This window comes from Eleginops maclovinus, chromosome 8 (genome assembly GCF_036324505.1).
Source record: "Eleginops maclovinus isolate JMC-PN-2008 ecotype Puerto Natales chromosome 8, JC_Emac_rtc_rv5, whole genome shotgun sequence".
Taxonomy (NCBI): Eukaryota; Metazoa; Chordata; class Actinopteri; order Perciformes; family Eleginopidae; genus Eleginops; species Eleginops maclovinus.
The window spans coordinates 15,130,390-15,150,010 of NC_086356.1; the positions used below are offsets into that span (position 1 = coordinate 15,130,390).

General features: G+C 40.3%; 2 protein-coding genes across 2 annotated transcripts; both read right to left on the reverse strand.

Annotated features, from left to right (window-relative positions):
* Nucleotides 1-47: 47 nt before the first annotated feature.
* tor4aa (torsin family 4, member Aa) lies at nt 48-6,920 on the reverse strand. The gene is made up of 3 exons (XM_063889354.1): nt 6,630-6,920; nt 3,036-3,482; nt 48-1,887 (listed from the first exon to the last, which is right to left on the reverse strand). The coding sequence occupies exons 2-3, from the start codon at nt 3,480-3,482 to the stop codon at nt 1,036-1,038; spliced, it is 1,299 nt and encodes a 432-aa protein (XP_063745424.1). The 5' UTR covers nt 6,630-6,920; the 3' UTR covers nt 48-1,035.
* Nucleotides 6,921-8,241: 1,321 nt separating this feature from the next.
* brap (BRCA1 associated protein) lies at nt 8,242-18,887 on the reverse strand. The gene is made up of 13 exons (XM_063889923.1): nt 18,490-18,887; nt 17,733-17,891; nt 16,904-17,135; nt 16,387-16,576; nt 15,986-16,099; nt 15,303-15,451; nt 14,768-14,843; nt 14,549-14,687; nt 13,656-13,765; nt 13,491-13,580; nt 13,275-13,378; nt 12,871-13,010; nt 8,242-10,377 (listed from the first exon to the last, which is right to left on the reverse strand). The coding sequence occupies exons 1-13, from the start codon at nt 18,566-18,568 to the stop codon at nt 10,160-10,162; spliced, it is 1,800 nt and encodes a 599-aa protein (XP_063745993.1). The 5' UTR covers nt 18,569-18,887; the 3' UTR covers nt 8,242-10,159.
* Nucleotides 18,888-19,621: the final 734 nt, after the last annotated feature.

The window sequence follows — 19,621 nt, forward strand, 5'->3', positions numbered from 1 at the left end:
GAATGATTTAAGAGCCATGTTATGCTTTTAAAGAACAATCTCACAGCTGTTTTTAAATGGTGTCTTTTTAATTTTAAGGAGTTAATAACTCTGGATGTAGCATACCCAAGCAAAACTATCTTTAATAAATAAATGTCAGATATTCTAAAACAAAGAAAAGAGATGACATGCATGCTGATACATGTTTCATATTAATATTAAGTACATCTTCAGACTTGCACTAGCATTAATAAAAGTCGTGCTGCATCACAGGAGACATTTCTGAAAAGCAACATCTTATTGACTAACAATGTGTGTTAGTAACTGCATTATAAATATCTGAACTTCTCTTTATTACATGAATGAATATTGCTGATGTCCAATATCTGCTTGAGCTGCCTAACATTAGCAGTTTTGACACATGCAAAAGGTCAGTTCACACATCATAACATTATAAATTACCTTGAGTGAAATGTTTGTTTCAGGTTTTTGACAATCCTTCTCTAAGATGTCTGCCTAAACTTCATCATACTGGAAAGCAGTCACACTTCATTTGCGGTGATCACAAAATGTGAATATTATAATAGATAAGATAACCAAGTACGGTTGCTCTGATGGAAACGTTAATACATTTGCAAACATTTGGTCACAGAATTATACAAAGTACACTTAGTAGGCCTATTTGATGGCATTAGACGAAAGAGAAGGGAACACAAAAGGTATTACGATTCATTCAAAAAGGGGAATATTAATGTCCGAACTACATGAGAGAGCTGATATTCACTGTAAAACTAGCCTTTTCTCTCTGTGAACTGACCCTCTGAGGACTGTTTGCGTGCCAGGGTGCTTTCAAACCTCTTCACAGGATTCACACCACACTTCCCACATCAGAGCGGAACACCTTCAACACACTTTGAGATTTAGTCACTTTGCTATTTTTTTTCAAAACTATTTTGCCATTCAAGTTTCATAACCCTTAAACCACACCCACATATCATGTTATTTTTCTTCATGTTTTTAAGAATGTGAAACATCCAAGCACTTCCGCAGAGCATTTCACAGCAGGTTGACCTTTGCCACCACTAGCTTGCATCCTGTCTGGGAGTACTGATGTCCCCCTACCTCAGGGTAGTATTCAATCTCCCCCGCTAGACGCTCTATGTTGGTATGATCCGGGTAGAAGCCCTCTCGAGCCATTTCATCCAGGAAGCACTCCATCACGTGACCTTTCTCCAAAAGACCCAGAGGTAAAATGTCCGCCTCTGTCCACAGTGTGTGAATCTTCTCCAAAGTGTTGCGTAAAATCAGAGTCAGCTCTTTTACAAAGTGATTATGACGACCGGATTTCGCCATAGAAATACTTGAAGAGTTATGCAGCATATGTTTGGTGATGTGAGCGTGCCCCAAGTTGCTCAGGAACAGGTAGATAGCGTTCAGGTACTCGTTGGATTGTTTGGTCGAGACGAGATGCAGCAGCGCATCCAGGATCTCGAGGTGCATGTGCTCGGCCTCGTCGAAGATGAAGAGCGGGATCTTCTCTTCCTCCTCGGCTCGTTCCACAATCTCCGAGATCATAGCGGAGAGGTCTCGGGCGCACTGCAGGGTGTCAGCCTCCTGGGGGCAGTGGTGGAGGACATAGTACTGTAGCACCAGCGTCTCCCCCACCACTGAGCGGAAATGTCCCGCCAGAAGGCGTCCCAGATGGCTTTTTCCAACACCGCTGGGGCCGTGCAGGGACACCACCAGGGGCTTGTTGTGGACGTAGGTGGACAAGTACTCCTTCAGGTGGGACAGCAAACCCTCCACTGCTCCCTGCTGCCCAAACACCTCCCTCCTCAGCGTCTTGTCCAGCCCCTCCAGGTCGTACCTAAGAACGTGGTCGTCGAGGTTCTCTATAGCGTTGTACACCTGGATAGAAACAAGATGTTCATTTTTAGCCGTAGTTTTTATAGCTGGAGTAGTATAGGGAATGGTGCCTTGCTCAGGAACACCTCAGTAGCACTTGGTCTTTTGGGGACTTGAACCGGTAACCTTCAAGTTCGCAGCCTACGGACTTCAAAACCACCGCCCCCACACATACATCTTTTTTATTATATTACATTTCTGATTATAGTTCCCCCTTGAATGCACACACTGGACTTTTAACTGTTACATATTAGGATGCAATACTTGGATGACATTCAAACTGCAACTTTTAAAACAATACATTTACTAAATCCGGGCCAAAGAGAGTTCACTCATCTGATGCTAAGCCAGTCCACGTGTTTACTTTTTTACAAATGTTAAGGTACATTCTAAAAGCTTCAGCTCGTGTCCAAGCTTTTTCCGCTCAGCCGACATGAGCAACAGGAAACACACCAATTCTATATGTTTGTGTTGGATACTGCAAAATAAACTATTCGTAATGGGAGATACACGTTATAAAAAACAATGAGAAACTGCACGGCAGGATGACTCACCAAGGAATGAATGCACTGTGTGAAAGCACTTCAGAGAGCCTCGACTGAACCGCACCGAAAGCTAGACCGCAGCCTGACTCACGTTTTACCTGATCTTCTAGAGACATGACAGAGCATGTAAACAGCTATTTTTACACCCTTGGATAGTCATGTGGTTGTTCAGCATTTCTTGTCTCTTTTTTTTGTTGTTCCACGAGTCGTTGTCCAACATTATTCTGGTCGTTTTGTTTATGTTTGCACTCTTTCGCATCAGTTTTCAGTTGGTTTGTGTGTCTTTGTAGTCATTTTGCATCTCATAGTCGTCGTTATTCCTGTGTTTGTTTGTTCTTTTGCATCTGTTTTCAGCTGTATTGTGTGTCTTCATATTTTTTTTAGTGTCTCTTTGTAGTTGTTTTAGTCTCTTTGTAGTGTTTTTGTGGTCATTGTGAGAGTCTCCCTGGTCTGTTTGTGTCTGTGAGTGATTTTTTGTTGGCCTCTTACAATTTGGGCATCTACAACTGTGCCAATTAGGAATGTGAAGGAATCTATACATTGTTGATGATTATACAAACCCCCCAAAATCGTGATTTAGGTGAGGTTTGTACTAAGTTCCTTTACCTGGATGAAGACGATGGCGAAGAGCAGATAGAGGCAGTATTTGGCTCGGCTGCGCTCCTGCCTCGGAGGGACCCGCCGCCTCCCTCTGTTGGGATACATCACCCCTCTCCTCTTTTTCCTCTTCTTCTTCTGGGGGACGGACAAGGCAGTAGGGGTTGTGCCGTCGAAGGTGAAGATCTTGGGGCTGGTTCTCCCTGATGCTCCTATGAGGGCCCCGTCTTCTCCCATCTCCTGACGCCTCTTCTTCAGGGTCTGGTACTTCTGCTTGATTCGAATGACGGCGCGCAGAGTGGAGGAGAAGCTGGAGATGTGGAGAGGCGGACTGTCCCTGTGTTTTAAATTGTTTTCTCTTTCACCCTCCCTCTCTGTGTCCACCTCTTCATCCAACTCACCCTCTACCTCTCCCTCCGTCTGAGAGGCGGAAGTGCTGCTCTCTTGGTCGCTCATCTGCGGAGAAAAAGAACCACTGTAATCAATATTTTAATTTGCTAAATGGATCCCATTGGGTGAGAGAAAATTGCTCTATGTGTCCACAAAGCTCTACGAAGAATAATAGCATCTTTCAGCTAATGTGTTGGTTAAATGATGTAAAATAACTATATACACACTCACTGTCCGCTTTATGAGGTACACCTGCTCAACTGCTCATTAACGCAAATATCTTATCAGCCATCACATGGCAGCCACTCAATGGCATGTAGACATGGTCAAGAGGACCTGGTGAAGTTCAAACAGCATCAGAACGGGGAAGAAAGGTGATTTAAGTGACTTTGAACATGACATGGTTGTTGCCGAGTATTTCAGAAACTGCTGATCTACTGATCTATTTCACAACCATCTCTAGGGCTTTCAGAGAAGGGTCAGAAAAAGAGAAAATATCCAGGCCAAAATCCCTTGTTCTTGCCAGAGGTCAGAGCAGAACGGCCAGACTGGTTCAAGATGATAGGAAGGCAACAGTAACTCAAATAACCACTCGTTACAACCAAGGAATGCAGAAGACCATCTCTGAACACACAACACGTGGAACCTTGAAACAGATGGGCTACAGCAGCAGGAGGCCACACCGGGTGCCACTTCTGCTGGGAACAGGAAACTGAGGTTACAAATGGAACGGGCTGACCAAAATTGGACAATAGAAGATTGGAAAAATGTTGCCTGGTCCAGTGAGTCTCATCTTCTGATGGTTACTTCTAGCAGAACAACGTCAGATAATGTCAGAAAGCTCAAATTATCTCCAACTGGTTTTTTGACAATGAGTTCACTGTATTCAAATGCACCCCAGTTACCAGATCTAAACTCTATAGAGCACCTTTGGGATGTGGTGCAACAGGAGATTCATACCATGGCTGTGCTTTCAGTGTGTGTCTCCAGCACCTTGTTGAGTCTGTACCAAGAAGAATGAAGTTCTGAGGCAAAAGGGGGTCCAACCCAGTACCAGCCTGGGGTACCTAATAAAGTGGCCAGTGACTGTATATTGGTTTTTATTGCTGGAATTGCTAATATTTTTATGATAGATTAAAATAATTTCATAATTTTTATGAGGCAAAGACAAAAAAGGGGAATGTGTATTTCCTTTTTATGCTACAACTATTTGGAGCAAAAATACTGGACTTTTTAATTCAGTACATTTATTATACTGGCTTCAGTTAGTGGTTACACGGTTGATTCAGATTATCAACTCAAAAATCATCTGTTTTAGTATAAATAACAGAATAGGTCTACTCGTAGGAATGATATTTTTAATTTAAGGCCCAGTGTGTTTGATGTAACGGCATCTAGTGGTGTGTTTACACATTGCTACCACTTAAATACACTTTACCTCACCCCTGTGTTTTACCTATAGTGGCAGCCAGGTATCATTACAACGCAAAAGGCTTCTTCCTGGGGGGTTTGTCCATTTTGGGATGTAGAAACATGGTGGTGCAACATGGTGAACTTCCTAAATAGCTACCTATGCATAAGCTCTTTTTAGCATACAAATTCACACTCCTAGTTTAAGGTGATTTTACAGTAGTGAAAACTTAGTGATGAATGTAAATGTGCCTTTCTGTGAATAGATACTCTTTCATCCTACATGCTGCTTCTTGAAGACGGATCTGAAAACTTCTTCCCCCACTGCAAACAATCTGCATCCTTTTTCTGTTATCTAAGTATCAGGAAATCAGCTATCACTATACAATTGAGGCTGAAACTAACAACAACAACAACAACAACAACAGACAGATGTTAGATTTTAGTGCGTAGTCATGCTATCAGTGACAGCTGTATCGGTTACAGAGCTTGGATGGTGCAACAGTTTGTTCATTTCTCAGTTACTTCCTCTTTTCTGACGGGGAAAACAAACATGTAGAATGTAGTAAAGTAACAGTTACATCTCGATTCCTACTTTTTCCACGTAGGCCTATATGAATTAATCACAATTTGATGAATGATGCAGCTAGGGTTGAAACTGTTTGGTTTGGAAATGACTGCAGCCAAAGCCAAGTAAGCAGAGTTTCTGATGAGATATCATTACGGATCACAACTCACAGTCATTCATCTGTTCTGTCACACGTTACTTCCATAGCAGACTTATTTTGTACCTTAAAATGATAAGTTGTTGCTGCTTCGTAGAGGTGTACTGTGTTAATATAAAACTGTTTTCCAGGTACAGAGCTTCTGTTCTCTTTCAAACAAGATATTCAAAACAAGTAATAATACTTTGGAGATATAAAAAGAAGGCCTGCGCTGCATAATAACCCCGCCGGGGCAACTGCACACAATTGAGCCCTGCTTTATACACTGTGTCTGCAGTAAAATCTTGCATCACATCTGCATTGACATAAAGTTGTTGCTGCATGCATTCTGGATCTCCCCAAAAAATCACATACCTCCACTCCCTATTTATTGCACAGTCTGTTGCAAAAAAATTGATTACAGATGTGAGATCATGTTGGTTAGACAATCATCTTCGTTTAGTGTTAGTTACAGAGAAAAAGGCAACTATCAGTTACACACCCAGAGGGACACAATGTGCCACAAGCAACCATCATTAGCAGTCTAACTGGAGACTGTATGCATGTTCCTGCCATAGCAAATAGGAAAAACAACACCAATCCCAAAGAAAACCAGGAATGTGTCAGATATCATTTCTGGTGAATGTATCAGACTCTTCTGTCCTTTACTTCAGAACAAAATAATTCAGCAAGCTCCCAGGGGAGGGAAAGAGAGGGGGAGAGAGAGAGACAGTATCAGGTTAAGTATCTGCTGTCTGATCACATGCATGGACCTGAGAGGACCAGCTGCATACCACACATTTTAGAGGAGGTTTTCCGGGTAAAAAAATAACTTTTTTTTGTGAGCTTTTACTTCCCCCAGCCCTGTGTGAGTTATGGCTGCAAAAGGGTGCAGATACTTAAAGCTGAAGCACACACACAGAGACATGTTTTAAAGTGCTCTTTGAAAATGTGTTTTATGTATTGAGTTTCAAACAGAACAGACACAGGTTCTAAATTACAGTCAGCTGCACATATACTTATCCTGTTAAGCACAAAGAAGGGAAATGAGAAACTGTGAGTTGAAGTAAAAACATGCAAGAAAAAAATATTTTCCTACCTTGAAATGTGGGTCAAATGTTCCTACAGAGAGATCAGTGCAGGTTTAGTCCATGGCTTGGAAGTGAAGAAAGCAGAGAGCAAACAGCCTAACTCAGGAAGAGCCCTCCTATCAGTCTATCGTACACACACACTGCCGGCTCCTCCTTTCTCTTCCTCTTTTATTCTCATTCTCTCCACTTTCTGGTCTGACATGTTACACCCCCATTGGTTGGTTAAACACCTATAAACCTTCACTGTGTGCCTTTTGAATCAGCTCACATCCACCTGAATTGCTTTTTTGCTAAGAGTTTTACAGGCGGAATTCAAATTCTTACTTCCTTTTCCAAGATCTGGTGTTAAAAATGTTTCTATCATCTGTGCTGCACATTGGCATTGCTTAGTGGCTATTATGTGGTTCTTCCGACTTATCTATGTGTTAAACAGGAAATGTGAATAATTATAACTTCCTCTTTTCTATCTGCGCTTTCTTTGAATTCAGTTGTGGAAGGTCACTACACTAAGAACATCCACGCCATAAAGTACCATTTGAATTGACTTGAAGTTTACTTGAGTATTTCAAACTCGTCCACAAACTACTTTACTTTACATTTCAGAGGGGAAAAAGGAGTTGGTAAACTGTAGTATGGCTACCAATATAATTTCACTAATGCTGTATGAATGATGAATTCAAGGCAAATACATTGGACCATTCGTAGCTACACACTGGGTCAATGATTACTGTTAAAAAACAAACATCAAAAGCTAGATTTGCAAAAATGTGCAAGAAAATTTCAGGGGCTGCATATAGACCTGCGGTTTTGATCATCTGCAAATTCTTCATTCACTTCTTATAAAAATTGCTAAATATTTGCAGCTGCCAGCTTCTCCGATGTGAAGATCTGCTGTTTTTACACATAAGAGGGTTTAAGATTAAAAAAAGCAATTTAATGTCAGTGTTGATATTTGTAACATAAATATGAATCAATATTGAAAAGTGAATGAGAGCTGTACTCCTGTTTGAGTGTGAGTACAGACTTTGTAATGCCGTTCTTTGGATACAACTATGAAACAAAGAGGGGTGGCAACTTTTGCATACTGTATCATTTGCATACGGATCCGTGTGTAAAAATAAAGTTTGTGTGCTACAAAAAAAGGCTTTCTAGCATTTGCTTTTAAGAGACTCTCACATTCATGAAACCTGACCGTGTGAGTAATTTCTAGATGGATGAGAAATGCTCAGAAAAAGCTCGACTGTGAGGATGACTGTACAGAAGGTGTGAAAAGGAAGCTGCAGAAAGAAGCTCATGAAGTCCGAGCATCATTCATCTCTGTGTGTTTCAGCTTCCTCCAGCCTGTGTACACAGTTTACTTCCAACAAGCTGCTGGGAGTAAATTGTTAATGTTGTAGTAGGAAGAGGAAGGATTAGTCATATGTGACAGCATCCTTGGCAGATGTGGAAGTTTGCTACTGCAGCCGTCTGCAGCAATGACAGTTGCACTGTGAAGCTGCAGATCGTTTTATTTAAAGCTCAATACATTAAGGTGTTTGTGCAGATTCTCACGAGGTTTGCATAACGTCACTTGAAAAGCATGTGGCTCACTTTTTCAGTTCACCTCAGAATAACAAGAAAGACTTTAGAAAACAATTTATTGAACTTTGGAGACGATTTCAGAGTCAACATGAGAGAAAAACATATTTTGGAAAATATTTCCTTATGAACGGAAATTGAGCCGTTCTGTTAGGGTTTATTTTAGTGTAGCATGTGCACATACTAACAAACTGATCACCTCTTTCTCAAAACAAACCTACATATAAAGTGTCAGTTGCTCTCTGGCACATCAGATACACCACGCTCTTAAAATTATTCAACAAAATCAGCCTCTTCAGAAATACTTTCTTTTTTGACAAAAATAAATTAAGAGTTTTTATTCATGGTGTCAATTTCCTCATGTCCTCAAAGCTAATAAGTGTATTTTTCAGAATATTGAATTAATTTTATACAAGGTTTTCAGGCAAAATTATATTGTTTTTCTACCGGCTGAGTTTAAACAACCTTATTAGCCAGACGTTAGTTAAAAGCATCTCCTTTCTACACTGAAGTTCAGAATTAAGGCCTTTAGGGTCAATCTAAAGCTTTTACATGAATAATCTGCAAGGTTGAATTTTAAATCTAAGTAGTGTAACACGAAAAAGCACAAATACTTCAAAGGGGGGAAAGCAGCCACTTGTTGCTTCTCCTATCCACTGACATCTCGCTCAGGGTCGTATCTTTAAGGTCATATCGATCACTGCAATGTTTTCAAAATAACTTGTGATCGGTGCTTTGTATACAGAACAGATGTACAGGCTCACACAAGCATAGGTCTGCAGTATCCAAACCTAAAGCTCACATGTGCAGGGAGAATTTTTCTGTCCTTAACATAAGCGAAAGTGGAAATATAAGGGTGTTCAACTCTAACAGAAGTCATTAAAATCTTACTTGAGTTTGAAAGTATTGCAGCAAAATAACTTCCTTCAAAGAAATATCAAAAGCAAGGTGTTCATGCCACTTCTGCATGTCATTTTACATGAATGGATTGTTGTTTCCTATGCATTATCGGTAAAGAGCATTTAAAGCTAGATTTGACTTTTTAAATCCTAATGACATTACCATTTATAACTACGGCGGCAAAGAATGGCTCCATATTGATTTATCTGGAGATTATTTTCTAAGCGTTTGCCTGACGTAATCAAATGACTTCATTAAGCAGGAATTAACTGGTAAGATAACATACACCCGTTTAGGAATCACTGACCTACATTGAAAGAGGGGAAACATGCTTCCTGCTCTTTCCAAAGCTTCCTGTTAGCGGGAACGCCCTGGCTGCTGTCCCTGGACTTTCCAGCACCGATCCACGTGATGGATCAGAAAGGGCCACGGGTCCACATTTCTCCTGGTTACCTGCGTCATCCTGAGTAGTGTTCAGTGTTAGCTTTGGAAGCTTTTAAGAAATCATTTTGATGACTACATTTTTGTGCATTTGACCGAATGGACAAGAAAGGCATAGGAATTTAGGAAAAGATCATTTTTGTTTAAACACAAAGCAAACATTCATCCATCAGCTTCAACATTCTCAGTTGTGAAAGAAAGCAAAAAATATATAAAGCCGTCTTTGAAACAGGGAATTAAACTGGGAACAAATGAACATGATCCTATGACCAAAATAGCTCTCTTTAGATTTGGGTATAGCAGAATATATTTGCATCTCACAGATGTTTAATATATTTGGAAACCACGCAGCACTCTTTAATGACCGTGTCATCCGCCCGCACATTCCACTTTTCTTTCTGTGGAAGCTACCTTGAGTTTAGGTGGGGAGTTGTGCAGGTAAATAGGAATATTATATCTTTCTTCCTGGAGTCTACAGAGTCATTTCTCCTCAGAGCACTTTTAGGGAACCACAATGAAGCAGGAGACACACGTAAACAAAAGGACAAAGCTCAGCTATGTGTCCACTCTGAGAGGCAGCGATATATTCTAGCATGTTCCAGTAGATTTGAACTGCCGCCTACTTCCTCTTCCTGCCCCGGCCCCTCTTGCCCCTGCTTGAGGAGGGCCCCGCTCCAGGGCTGTCTGACGGGCCGGCCCCGATGTTGATCTGTCCCTCCTGGATCTCGCTGCGAGCATCCGGAGGAAGGTGCTCGATCTGTTGCTGCGCCTCCAGATAAAACATCACGTCCCTCAGCTGCTCCTGCAGCTCCGATATCGCCACGTCCTTACATTCAACTACAGGGAGACACCAGACAGAAAGCAGCTGATAAATATACTTTAGAGAAGAAAAAATAAACTATGATGTAAAATGTATTATTTAAAAACTACTTTTCGTCGACCTGCAAAAACAAGTTATTGGCCAGATGAGCTGCAGGTCATAAATCATATCGTCACCGAATTTGACCGAATTACCATTTAACACATTATATGAACAATATAATTTAATACTGCAATACTATATCATAGGCCCAATTAATAATACTTCAAAACGTTTTATTTTAAGTCCTAACTTCCAAAAATGTGTACTATTAAGTGTATACATCCCTCACTGCTGGCCTTAAAGGTTGGGGCTGCCAGACAGCTGTGTGGACTTCCTGTCTGAATAAGAAACATTAAGACCTACAGACAGGAGGGCAGTGCAAAGAGTAAACAAACCTTCACAAGACATACTATAATAATCATAACAATCATAAACAATAAATAAATATGGGATAAATCTAAATGTACCAAAGGTTGAGTGAAGCTTTAAGCACCCAGTGGAGGTGACGGACGTTGCAGTGCAGACAGAGCAGCAGGTGTCATGTAGCCCGAACAGGAATCATACTTCCTGTGCTGCCGCGCTAACCAGCTAAACCAGAGATGATGAAATACTCAGAGTGGTGCAAACTCTTGGAGTGAAATGCTCCAGAACACAAATGTAGAAGCTCCATCCATGTGGCCGGCTGACATTATTTGAAAATGTCAGATTATTTCACATTTTTGTGTGTTATCCTTTCTTTACTAGCAGCTTCACTGTACAGATGGAAATGTTTGTCTGTGTACCACTTAGGTCCGGATTGAAATTATTCAACAACTCACATCAAATGCATTGCAGAAAAATTGTCAGAATTCTTAAAAGAAAAAATATTTATGAAAAAATGGAAGAACAAAAATAGGTTTCAATATCAATATTTTAATTGGCCTCAAAAATGCAATTTATTGGGCTTTTATTGAAGCTAATTGGTTAACCTAATCAAAGACTGCATTAAAGGATACGAAGTGTTAGGCCAAAGTAAAGCTTTCAAACATTTTATTAATGAATTTCTAAATTAACAGAGTTAATTGCAGTAGAAGGAAACGTGTAAATCTTCAGAAAAGAACAGACCTGTGCTGCATCAAAACAGCATGAATTTGTTTATACGTGTGGATTGAACTTGATTCAACCAAACCAAATATGAAACGCATGAGTGTAACTAACAAATGAAAACATGTTCAAGTTCTCACAAACTAACAGGAACCTTGTGGTGGATTTAAAAAAAAATGCCTTATCTATAAAAACCCTCGTTGTGTTTTATTGGTTACCCATCGTTGCAAAGGGCTGTGAATTGAACTCAAATCCCTCTCATCATCAAAACGAGTGAATAACATAGTGTGTGTGTGTGTGTGTGTGTGTGTGTGTGTGTGTGTGTGTGTGTGTGTGTGTGTGTGTGTGTGTGTGTGTTCCACATAAACAGAGAGCACATGCAAAGAGCAACGTCTGTTTAAACAATCCTCATCCTCAGAGCTGAATGCTGGGGGAAAAACACCAGCATGTCTGAAGTGAAGACCTCAAAAATTTCCATTCCAGCCTGAAAGCTGACGTCGCCCTCAGGGGGAGCGGTGACAAAGACCTACAATGGGGGAAATGCCAGAACTGTATGCATGCAAATTCTGCTTCTGGGTTTTCCTATATTTCAAACAAACACCATAAGAAGAAGGTTGGGAATTCACAGGCGATTAGCCATTAAGCATTTTCTATTAAGTGTTTCTCTAACTTTCCCTCTCATGTCCACCTGCTGGATATGATTTCAGCATCAATTTGATTAGTATTTGTAAATATTAACTTAGAAATGAGGATGTAGTCTGTACCTTCAGGCACATAGGACATCTGCGCTATGGGAGTATTGCCATAGTAACCTAATTGAAACTGAACCAGCATCTGACCAATCCTGTTGCTCTGGATTGTGGAGTCAGACTCTGTTTATTCAAATCTGGTTAATATTTGGAAGCAACAGACAAACTAATGTCTGTAGAGATTTGTGGGTACTCAAATAAAATAAAGAAATTACATAAAAAACATTATTTGCTACTGATTTTATTTTCCTGCTTCTTGTGTTCCTAACAAATCAAAACTCTTAAATGTTTTTTTAAATCTCCAGCATCTTCCACAGTGATACGTGTTTATACCAGCATGCTGCAGTCCACTGCTAGGTGCAGGAAGCCACGCCCCTTTGTGTGGTGATGTTGATTAGCAACACAGATAAAAACTATAAGGGCAATGACAGACACAGACCTCTGCTACGGACACATGCCACATCTTGTTATGTTAACTAAAACTTCAAATATGTTTGTGTGCTGGCTCCATGATTCAGATCAGCTCTTAATATCATGGCTTGTTCCGTTGGCCTATGAAAATGTAACCTGTAGTTTTCTCCTACCTCCGCAGAGGTGTTTGGATACTTGAGTCATGATTATTGTTTACTCACTCACCGCTCTCTTTGGCTTTGTGCTCCTCCTCAGCCAGCTGGGCCTGCAGCTCCGTCTGATTGGCTCTCAGGCAGCGGTTCATCTCCTGCTCCTCCTTCAGCTCCTGGCTCAGCTTCAACACCCGAGTGCTCAGCTGAGTGCACCTGAGAACACAGACACACACAGACTCAGCTGCAGGTTCTCTCAAGGAGTTGTTTTTTTAAACTCTCATAGCAAAACTATGGATCATTATTTTAGCCTGGCATTTATTTGTCTAGTTTATCTTGAATCTAACCACAGGCATTTCTAGAAACAGATGCTCTGGAAATGACACATGCTTTTTCTGTTTTGACGCGTCAAACTGCTTCACCTGTACCTGAAAATACATAAATACAGGTTATAATCAACTTGAGTGATGATTTACTTACTTTTTCTCGATGCTCTGCTTCTCTTTACCCATTTCTCCAAAGCGTCTCTCTAGGTTATCACAGCGCTCCAGGGTCTCCTTAAATTTAGCCTTCATGTTGTTTATCTGAGGATTAAAGACACAGAATGATCAGAAATAGAGAGATGTCAGCAATATCACAGCATTAAACCTTTTCAGAGACTTTTGAATTCAAAGACTTTTGAAAGCCTGTATGTACCTCCTCTGCTGTCTCCTTCTCCAGATGAACGATCTTGTTCTCCCAGTAAATCCTCTGAGACTCCAGTTGACTCGTCAGCAGGTATGAGTACTGCAGACACCGAGAACTCATTAGAACATTTCTGTGCTCATTCAGCAAACAAAGCCACAAGAACAATATGCTTACCTCTAGCTGAAGTGCATCAATCTTCTCAGCGTGGCAGGTGTCCCCCTCACACTCGTACTGCACCATCTTGCCGTCGGTCTTACTGGCCACCAGTCGATGCACGTAGTTATCTGAAACCAGAAAGACAACAGAATTTATTCAGGTCAATGAAAGAGAAACTGTTTTGGATCATAGTAAACTAAATGTTTTTACATCTAGCTCTGGGAAATAATAATGGTAATTTGTTGCGATTTAATGACATTTTATAGACACATTTGAACTAAACGAATAGTTGAATAACAAAGAAAACAACACGCTAAATACAAAACCCCCCTGCCATGTGGAGGTAATGTTGTAAGGTCACAGAGGAATCTGCATTGTAACTTTTATTCATGTATTTTATACCTGTTATGTTTATTTTATTATCTTTGCTTTTTAATGACTGTTTTTAAATGCCATTTTATAATGTGTTTCTGCTGCACCATTTCTTAATGCTCTTAATGTCTTTCATTTTTGTAAAGCACTTTGAATTGCCTTGTGTTGAAAGGTGCTATATAAATAAACTTGCCTTGCCTTGTTCCAATGATTCAAATGACAGATTATGTTGCTCTTGAGTCCATTTTTACTTCAGGTTTTACAGAGTATTCATTCACTGTTACATTTCTATTTAATTAAATGAAAAAATCAGAGCACTTCTTCCAGCATGGCATACTCGCCGTACAACATTATAAACGTATGGCTTACAGGGAGGGTCTCGCTTAGGATAATGCTGAACTCTAGTGGTGGAAATGTATTTAACCAGCTCTGAGATAGCCACCCATGTCCGGTACCAAAGATTTAATCTCGTAGTTTACCACTACCATACTCAACAAGCAACGTCTGTTCTCACACACACACACACACAAATCCAGTACCTCCTGCGTAGTCCCAGACGCGGTGGTTGGTGAGCTGCATAGCGTAGGTATGCTGCGTTTCCTCAAAGTGCTTGTAAGCATGCCGGCTGACGTAGCGACCGCAGCCAATGTGCCCGCAGATCAGACAAATCCACAGGTTCTACAGAGAGAAGAGAGAAATGTGGGTAAAAACAGACTGAAAGAAGAGCTATACAAAGCTGAAATATTAATATCAGTTACCTCCTGCACTCCGCACTCAAAGCACTTGTTCTCTTCCACTGGTTCTGGTGTTTGACAGTACCTACACACAGGACACCTGGAAACAGAACACACACACACACTCATCTATTGTGCGCTGCAGTTCTTTGTGAAACAGAAGAATACATGTAAAGAGGACAAAAACCAACATCACATGACATGAAGCCTGGAGAAATAACCAGTGGACTAAGAATCAGGTGAGAGGGAGATCATGTGATCCTGTCACCAGTTCCTTTATTTAAAATCAGTACTTTATCTCCCCTCAATCCAATGAACTGTAGCAAACACACAGTAGGAGTGTGACCACCAACAGCAGATGGACAGCACTGATTTTATAGTCAAATTCCTGGTAGAAAAGTTCAGAAATAAGCTGAAATTAAAGGTAATATAGTTTAAGAAACACAAAACAGCATGGTCATTTCAGATGTTTGTGTGTGTGTGTGTGTGTGTGTGTGTGTGTGTGTGTGTGTGTGTGTGTGTGTGTGTGTGTGTGTGTGTGTGTGTCTATACAACTTACGAGGCGTCTTCCCACCGCTGGAGACACTGGCTGTGAAAGCTGTGGTTGCAGAGCGTGGTGAGGATGCCGTTGACCGACTCGTCCATTCTCTCCAGGCACACGGTGCACTTTGGCAGCTCGGTCAGCTCCATCACTGGCAGACTGGCTCCCTGAGGAGAGGGTGTAGGAGGGGGAGGGAGTGAGAGGACAAGGGTGTGGAGGTTAGAGAGAGGAAACGGTGGTATTTGGGATCAAAACTCCTCAGGTTTTTACTGCCAAATTTTTATATCACACATCAATGAAACAGCCTGCAGCTGTGATAGTTTACTATGGTTACAACAAACCATAACTGCACAAATGCTGCGTGCATCCAAGAAAAAGCTGCAACTAATTATTATTTTCACTACTGTTTACTTTGATGCTCACTTTCTCAATTAATCAATGTGTTGTTTGAGTCCAAGGTTACGTCTTGTTTTGGACGACCCATACTCAAAACTCCTATACATTTATTTGTTTACAACACAACAGATCAAATCCTCCCACTGAGTCACCTTGAAAAAACCACCTTGCTTGCCACCTTGCTTGAAAAAAATACTTCTACACTGATGAATCCATTTTCAAAATAGTTACAGATTATAGGATTGTTCAAATGATTAATAGTTAGTTATAGTTTAATTCTGAGAATAAATGTTGGGTATATTCACCTGTTCAGACTTTATAACATCTGCCCGCTCCACGTAGACCAGTTGGCACACTGCGTCCTCTATAGAGTTGAACTGTCGGCCATTACAGGCTGTGTAAAAACTGTCGGCATCGGCCTAAAAAAAGTGAGAGGAAAAAAAAAGCATCAAGTCAGATAGCGCCTGAAGTCATGAATATAGATTTGCAAACTTCCACATAAATTACAAAGAGTCCAAAGCCTAAAGATGTGCAAACCAACAGTGTGCATGTCTAGCTTACACATGTAAAGCTAGTAATCAGCTCAATGAAAGGTCCTGTGTGTAGGAGGAAGTTATTATGGCTGACACTGAAAACATAGGAAGAGACAAACAGGAACTTCCTAAAATCCTCACAAAACTATGATCATGAATTCTTGAGATCTTACCTGTGTACAGAACTTAATCAGAACCATGTACTGGTTAGGGGTAGAGTCCCGTATGATCTTCATATGCTCCATGACATCATTAAAAGGAGCCAAAAGCTTCATGAGGTCATGGCTGGTCATGGTGGCAGGGACAGTCAGGATGCACACCATCGCGCTGCGTCTCACATCCTCTCTCAGTGATGTCATTTTGCTGCAACAAGAAAAAAAAAAAAACTCAAGAAAGGGAAAAAGCTTACTCATCTTCATGGAAATGTAATTGCATTAGCATGGCTGCTAGCTGGTTTGATTTTGTTCATTGGAAGAGAGTCCCTCTACCTATATATAGAGGTGATGTTAATGTGGAATTTGAAGAAGGTACTGATACTATTGATACTGTATTTTAGCTTGTCATATGTATATTAAACAGAATCATTACACTGTACTTCTCATAAAATGCTGACTGTCTTTCATTGTCCCAGTACTTGTTTCAATCTAATTTGATTTAATCTAAATAATAAAGATATCAGGTGTGACTCACTTGGTCTTGTAGAGGTGCATTATACCGTGGACGATCTCCACTGACGGGTTCCCGCTGAAGAAGGAGATCTGGTCCGGGAGCTGTTTGGAGGGGGAGTCAGGAGTAGCTCCCGCCACCTTACTGTTGTCCTGTGAACCATCAGAACCCTCCGGACTCTCTGCTTCAGCATGCGCAGCCTTAGCTTCACTGTCCTGTTCTGCTGCAGCGCCGGAGTCTTCTCCACCTCCTTTATCTGGTCATAATTCAAGAGTTTGCAAACATTACTTCATGTTTTAAAGATGCTGTTTGTCTATATTTTTCTTATTGTCAACATATTCATATTTCAATGCTTTCTGAATTATCTAACATGCCTGTGGCTCTCTGCTCAGAGCCCTACTGAAGATGTAAAACTTCACAAACACACCTAACAAATATATATTTATAATTAAATATAATAGGGCTCAGTAGCTCACTGGTCTTTGTGGTAGTTTTTAGTAAGGCTTTGCTTTATTGCAAATATTCAATATACAGTGCAAATGCAAAATGTATTACAGATTAAACATTTGTACGTGAAATTGATTTAAAAGAAAGGAAAAATATACATGTGAACAAATACACAACCAAATATACTTCAAGTTCTATTACATTACATATTTAATAGCATTTGACAACAATGGAGCTCTATGGGACAGAGAAAGAAGGTACATAAGGTGTTGACACGCAGATAATAGTAAGAATAACATATATTGCCAGCCTTAACCATAACTTGCTAGTGTAAGACAGACTCCATCCCAATAACGTTCTATAACCGGAAGCAGCTTGCTTTTTGGATTTAGAGAACTCTGCTTACCTGGACTGGGTTCAAATGTTTCTATAACCATGTCCCCCATGGCTCTGCTGCCAATGTGCTGGTGCAGTACAGCTGCTCTTTCCAGATCCGTCTTTCCACTCAGAGTGTGTTTGGCAACACCCAAAGCTTTCTCCTGCAGCTCCTTCTCTGACATGCCCTCTATTGAAGAAAAGAGAAACATCAGAACAGGATATATTTACTGTGAGCTCTAATAGACAAACTAGAAAACAGATCAATATCCATCATTCAAACAGTTATTGGCGTTAGTATTAAAATAGGTTTCTAGATAATTTAGTTGGACTTGGACTTTGAGTGACTGATTGATTTCTTTACTTTTCCAGCCCACAAATTGCCATAATCAAACACTTCCTCCTTTAGTTTAGCAAAACGTTCAATGTTATGGACAGAAAAGGATTGAAAAATGGTCATCTGAAAAGTACCTAAAGCTTCCAGACCATTGATGGAACAATATTTCACTGTGAAATGTAGTGAAGTATGATGTAGCATAACATAGACATTGAGTAAAGCACAGCTACCTTGAATATGGACTTCATTACTTGAATATAAAAAGTTGCATCACAGCACTCGTCTATTATATCTATTTTTTCCAGAAAAATGACATAGCTAACAGTCTCTATAAGAGGGTCTCCAGGTAATATTTTTCAGCTCTCTTGTCACTACTTGTTAGCTTCATTGCTAACTTGACACAACAACAGTGACTTTAACGTTTAGCTTTGCTATCAGAAACTTAACTCACCAGCTGAGTACTGGAAACCTTGAGGAGAAGGAGACTGGTCGGCTATTTCCAGACGGATTACTACCATAGACACACTCATGTGTAATAAAAGAATCGGCCACTTTTACACAGAAAAAAAACCAAAAAACAATGAGAGCTAGCAAGCGAAACCTACTACACGTCCAGCTAGCTAGATGACTGTCAGGCTACGTAGCTAACAGCTAAATACAAAGCCGTTTAAAAGCAGTTCAAACAAAACGTCTTTTAGTCCGCTCACAACATTACGTGAGTCAAACTGCCTCTGTCTTCGCCCACCACATAGATTTAATTTGTTTTAATAGCTCATACGCAGTAACTGTCTAGACACTTCTGCTAGCTCTCCTTTATGTTAATGCACAGCTGTTATCATGCTGCTTTTCTTCGTGTATAAAACAAAGCAGCAATGACCCGTTGCTGCCACCTGCAGGGACTGAGTGTGTACTGCACCTGTAGAATGCATATTGTTAATGTGCAGTTTATAGAATAATTGTATGGAGGCAAATAGCGACCATAAGGCGTTGAATCCCACAAATAAAATTACATTTACAACTTGAAAACCCAAAGTTCAGATGCGTGACATAAACAATGGGGACTTTTATTACTGACAAAAAAGATAACTGGATTCTTGCTTTAATTATAACCAACTTTGAAAATGTGTGGACAATATTTTTTTTATGGCTGCTGCTATAGATAATGTAATATATAATCAATCTACAAATTAATTTGATTTCAGTAAAGTTCGGCTGTAAAACTTTTACAAAATAAAAAGAGATGAAGACAGTGCACAACCAGTTTCTCACATTAACTTTTTTTTTATTAAAAAAAGCTTTGACATTCCAGTGTTTCTGTTTTCCATTTTCTAACAAAAGAGGGTGGTGAGATGACACTCCGGATTGTCAACCATTTTTCAGAACCTCGACAATGTAGTCAGATTACAAATGTCTTCTCTCAAGCTGCGGATCCTTTCAGATACATGGGGCTCAAGTGTAAAAGGAAAAAAAAGCCATTTACTAGCAGGCGTGTATGTGATTGAATTCCGATACAAGACTAACAGGAAGGGGAGGATTCAACATTTAGTCACATTATCACAACAATCTGCCAATGTCTTAATAAA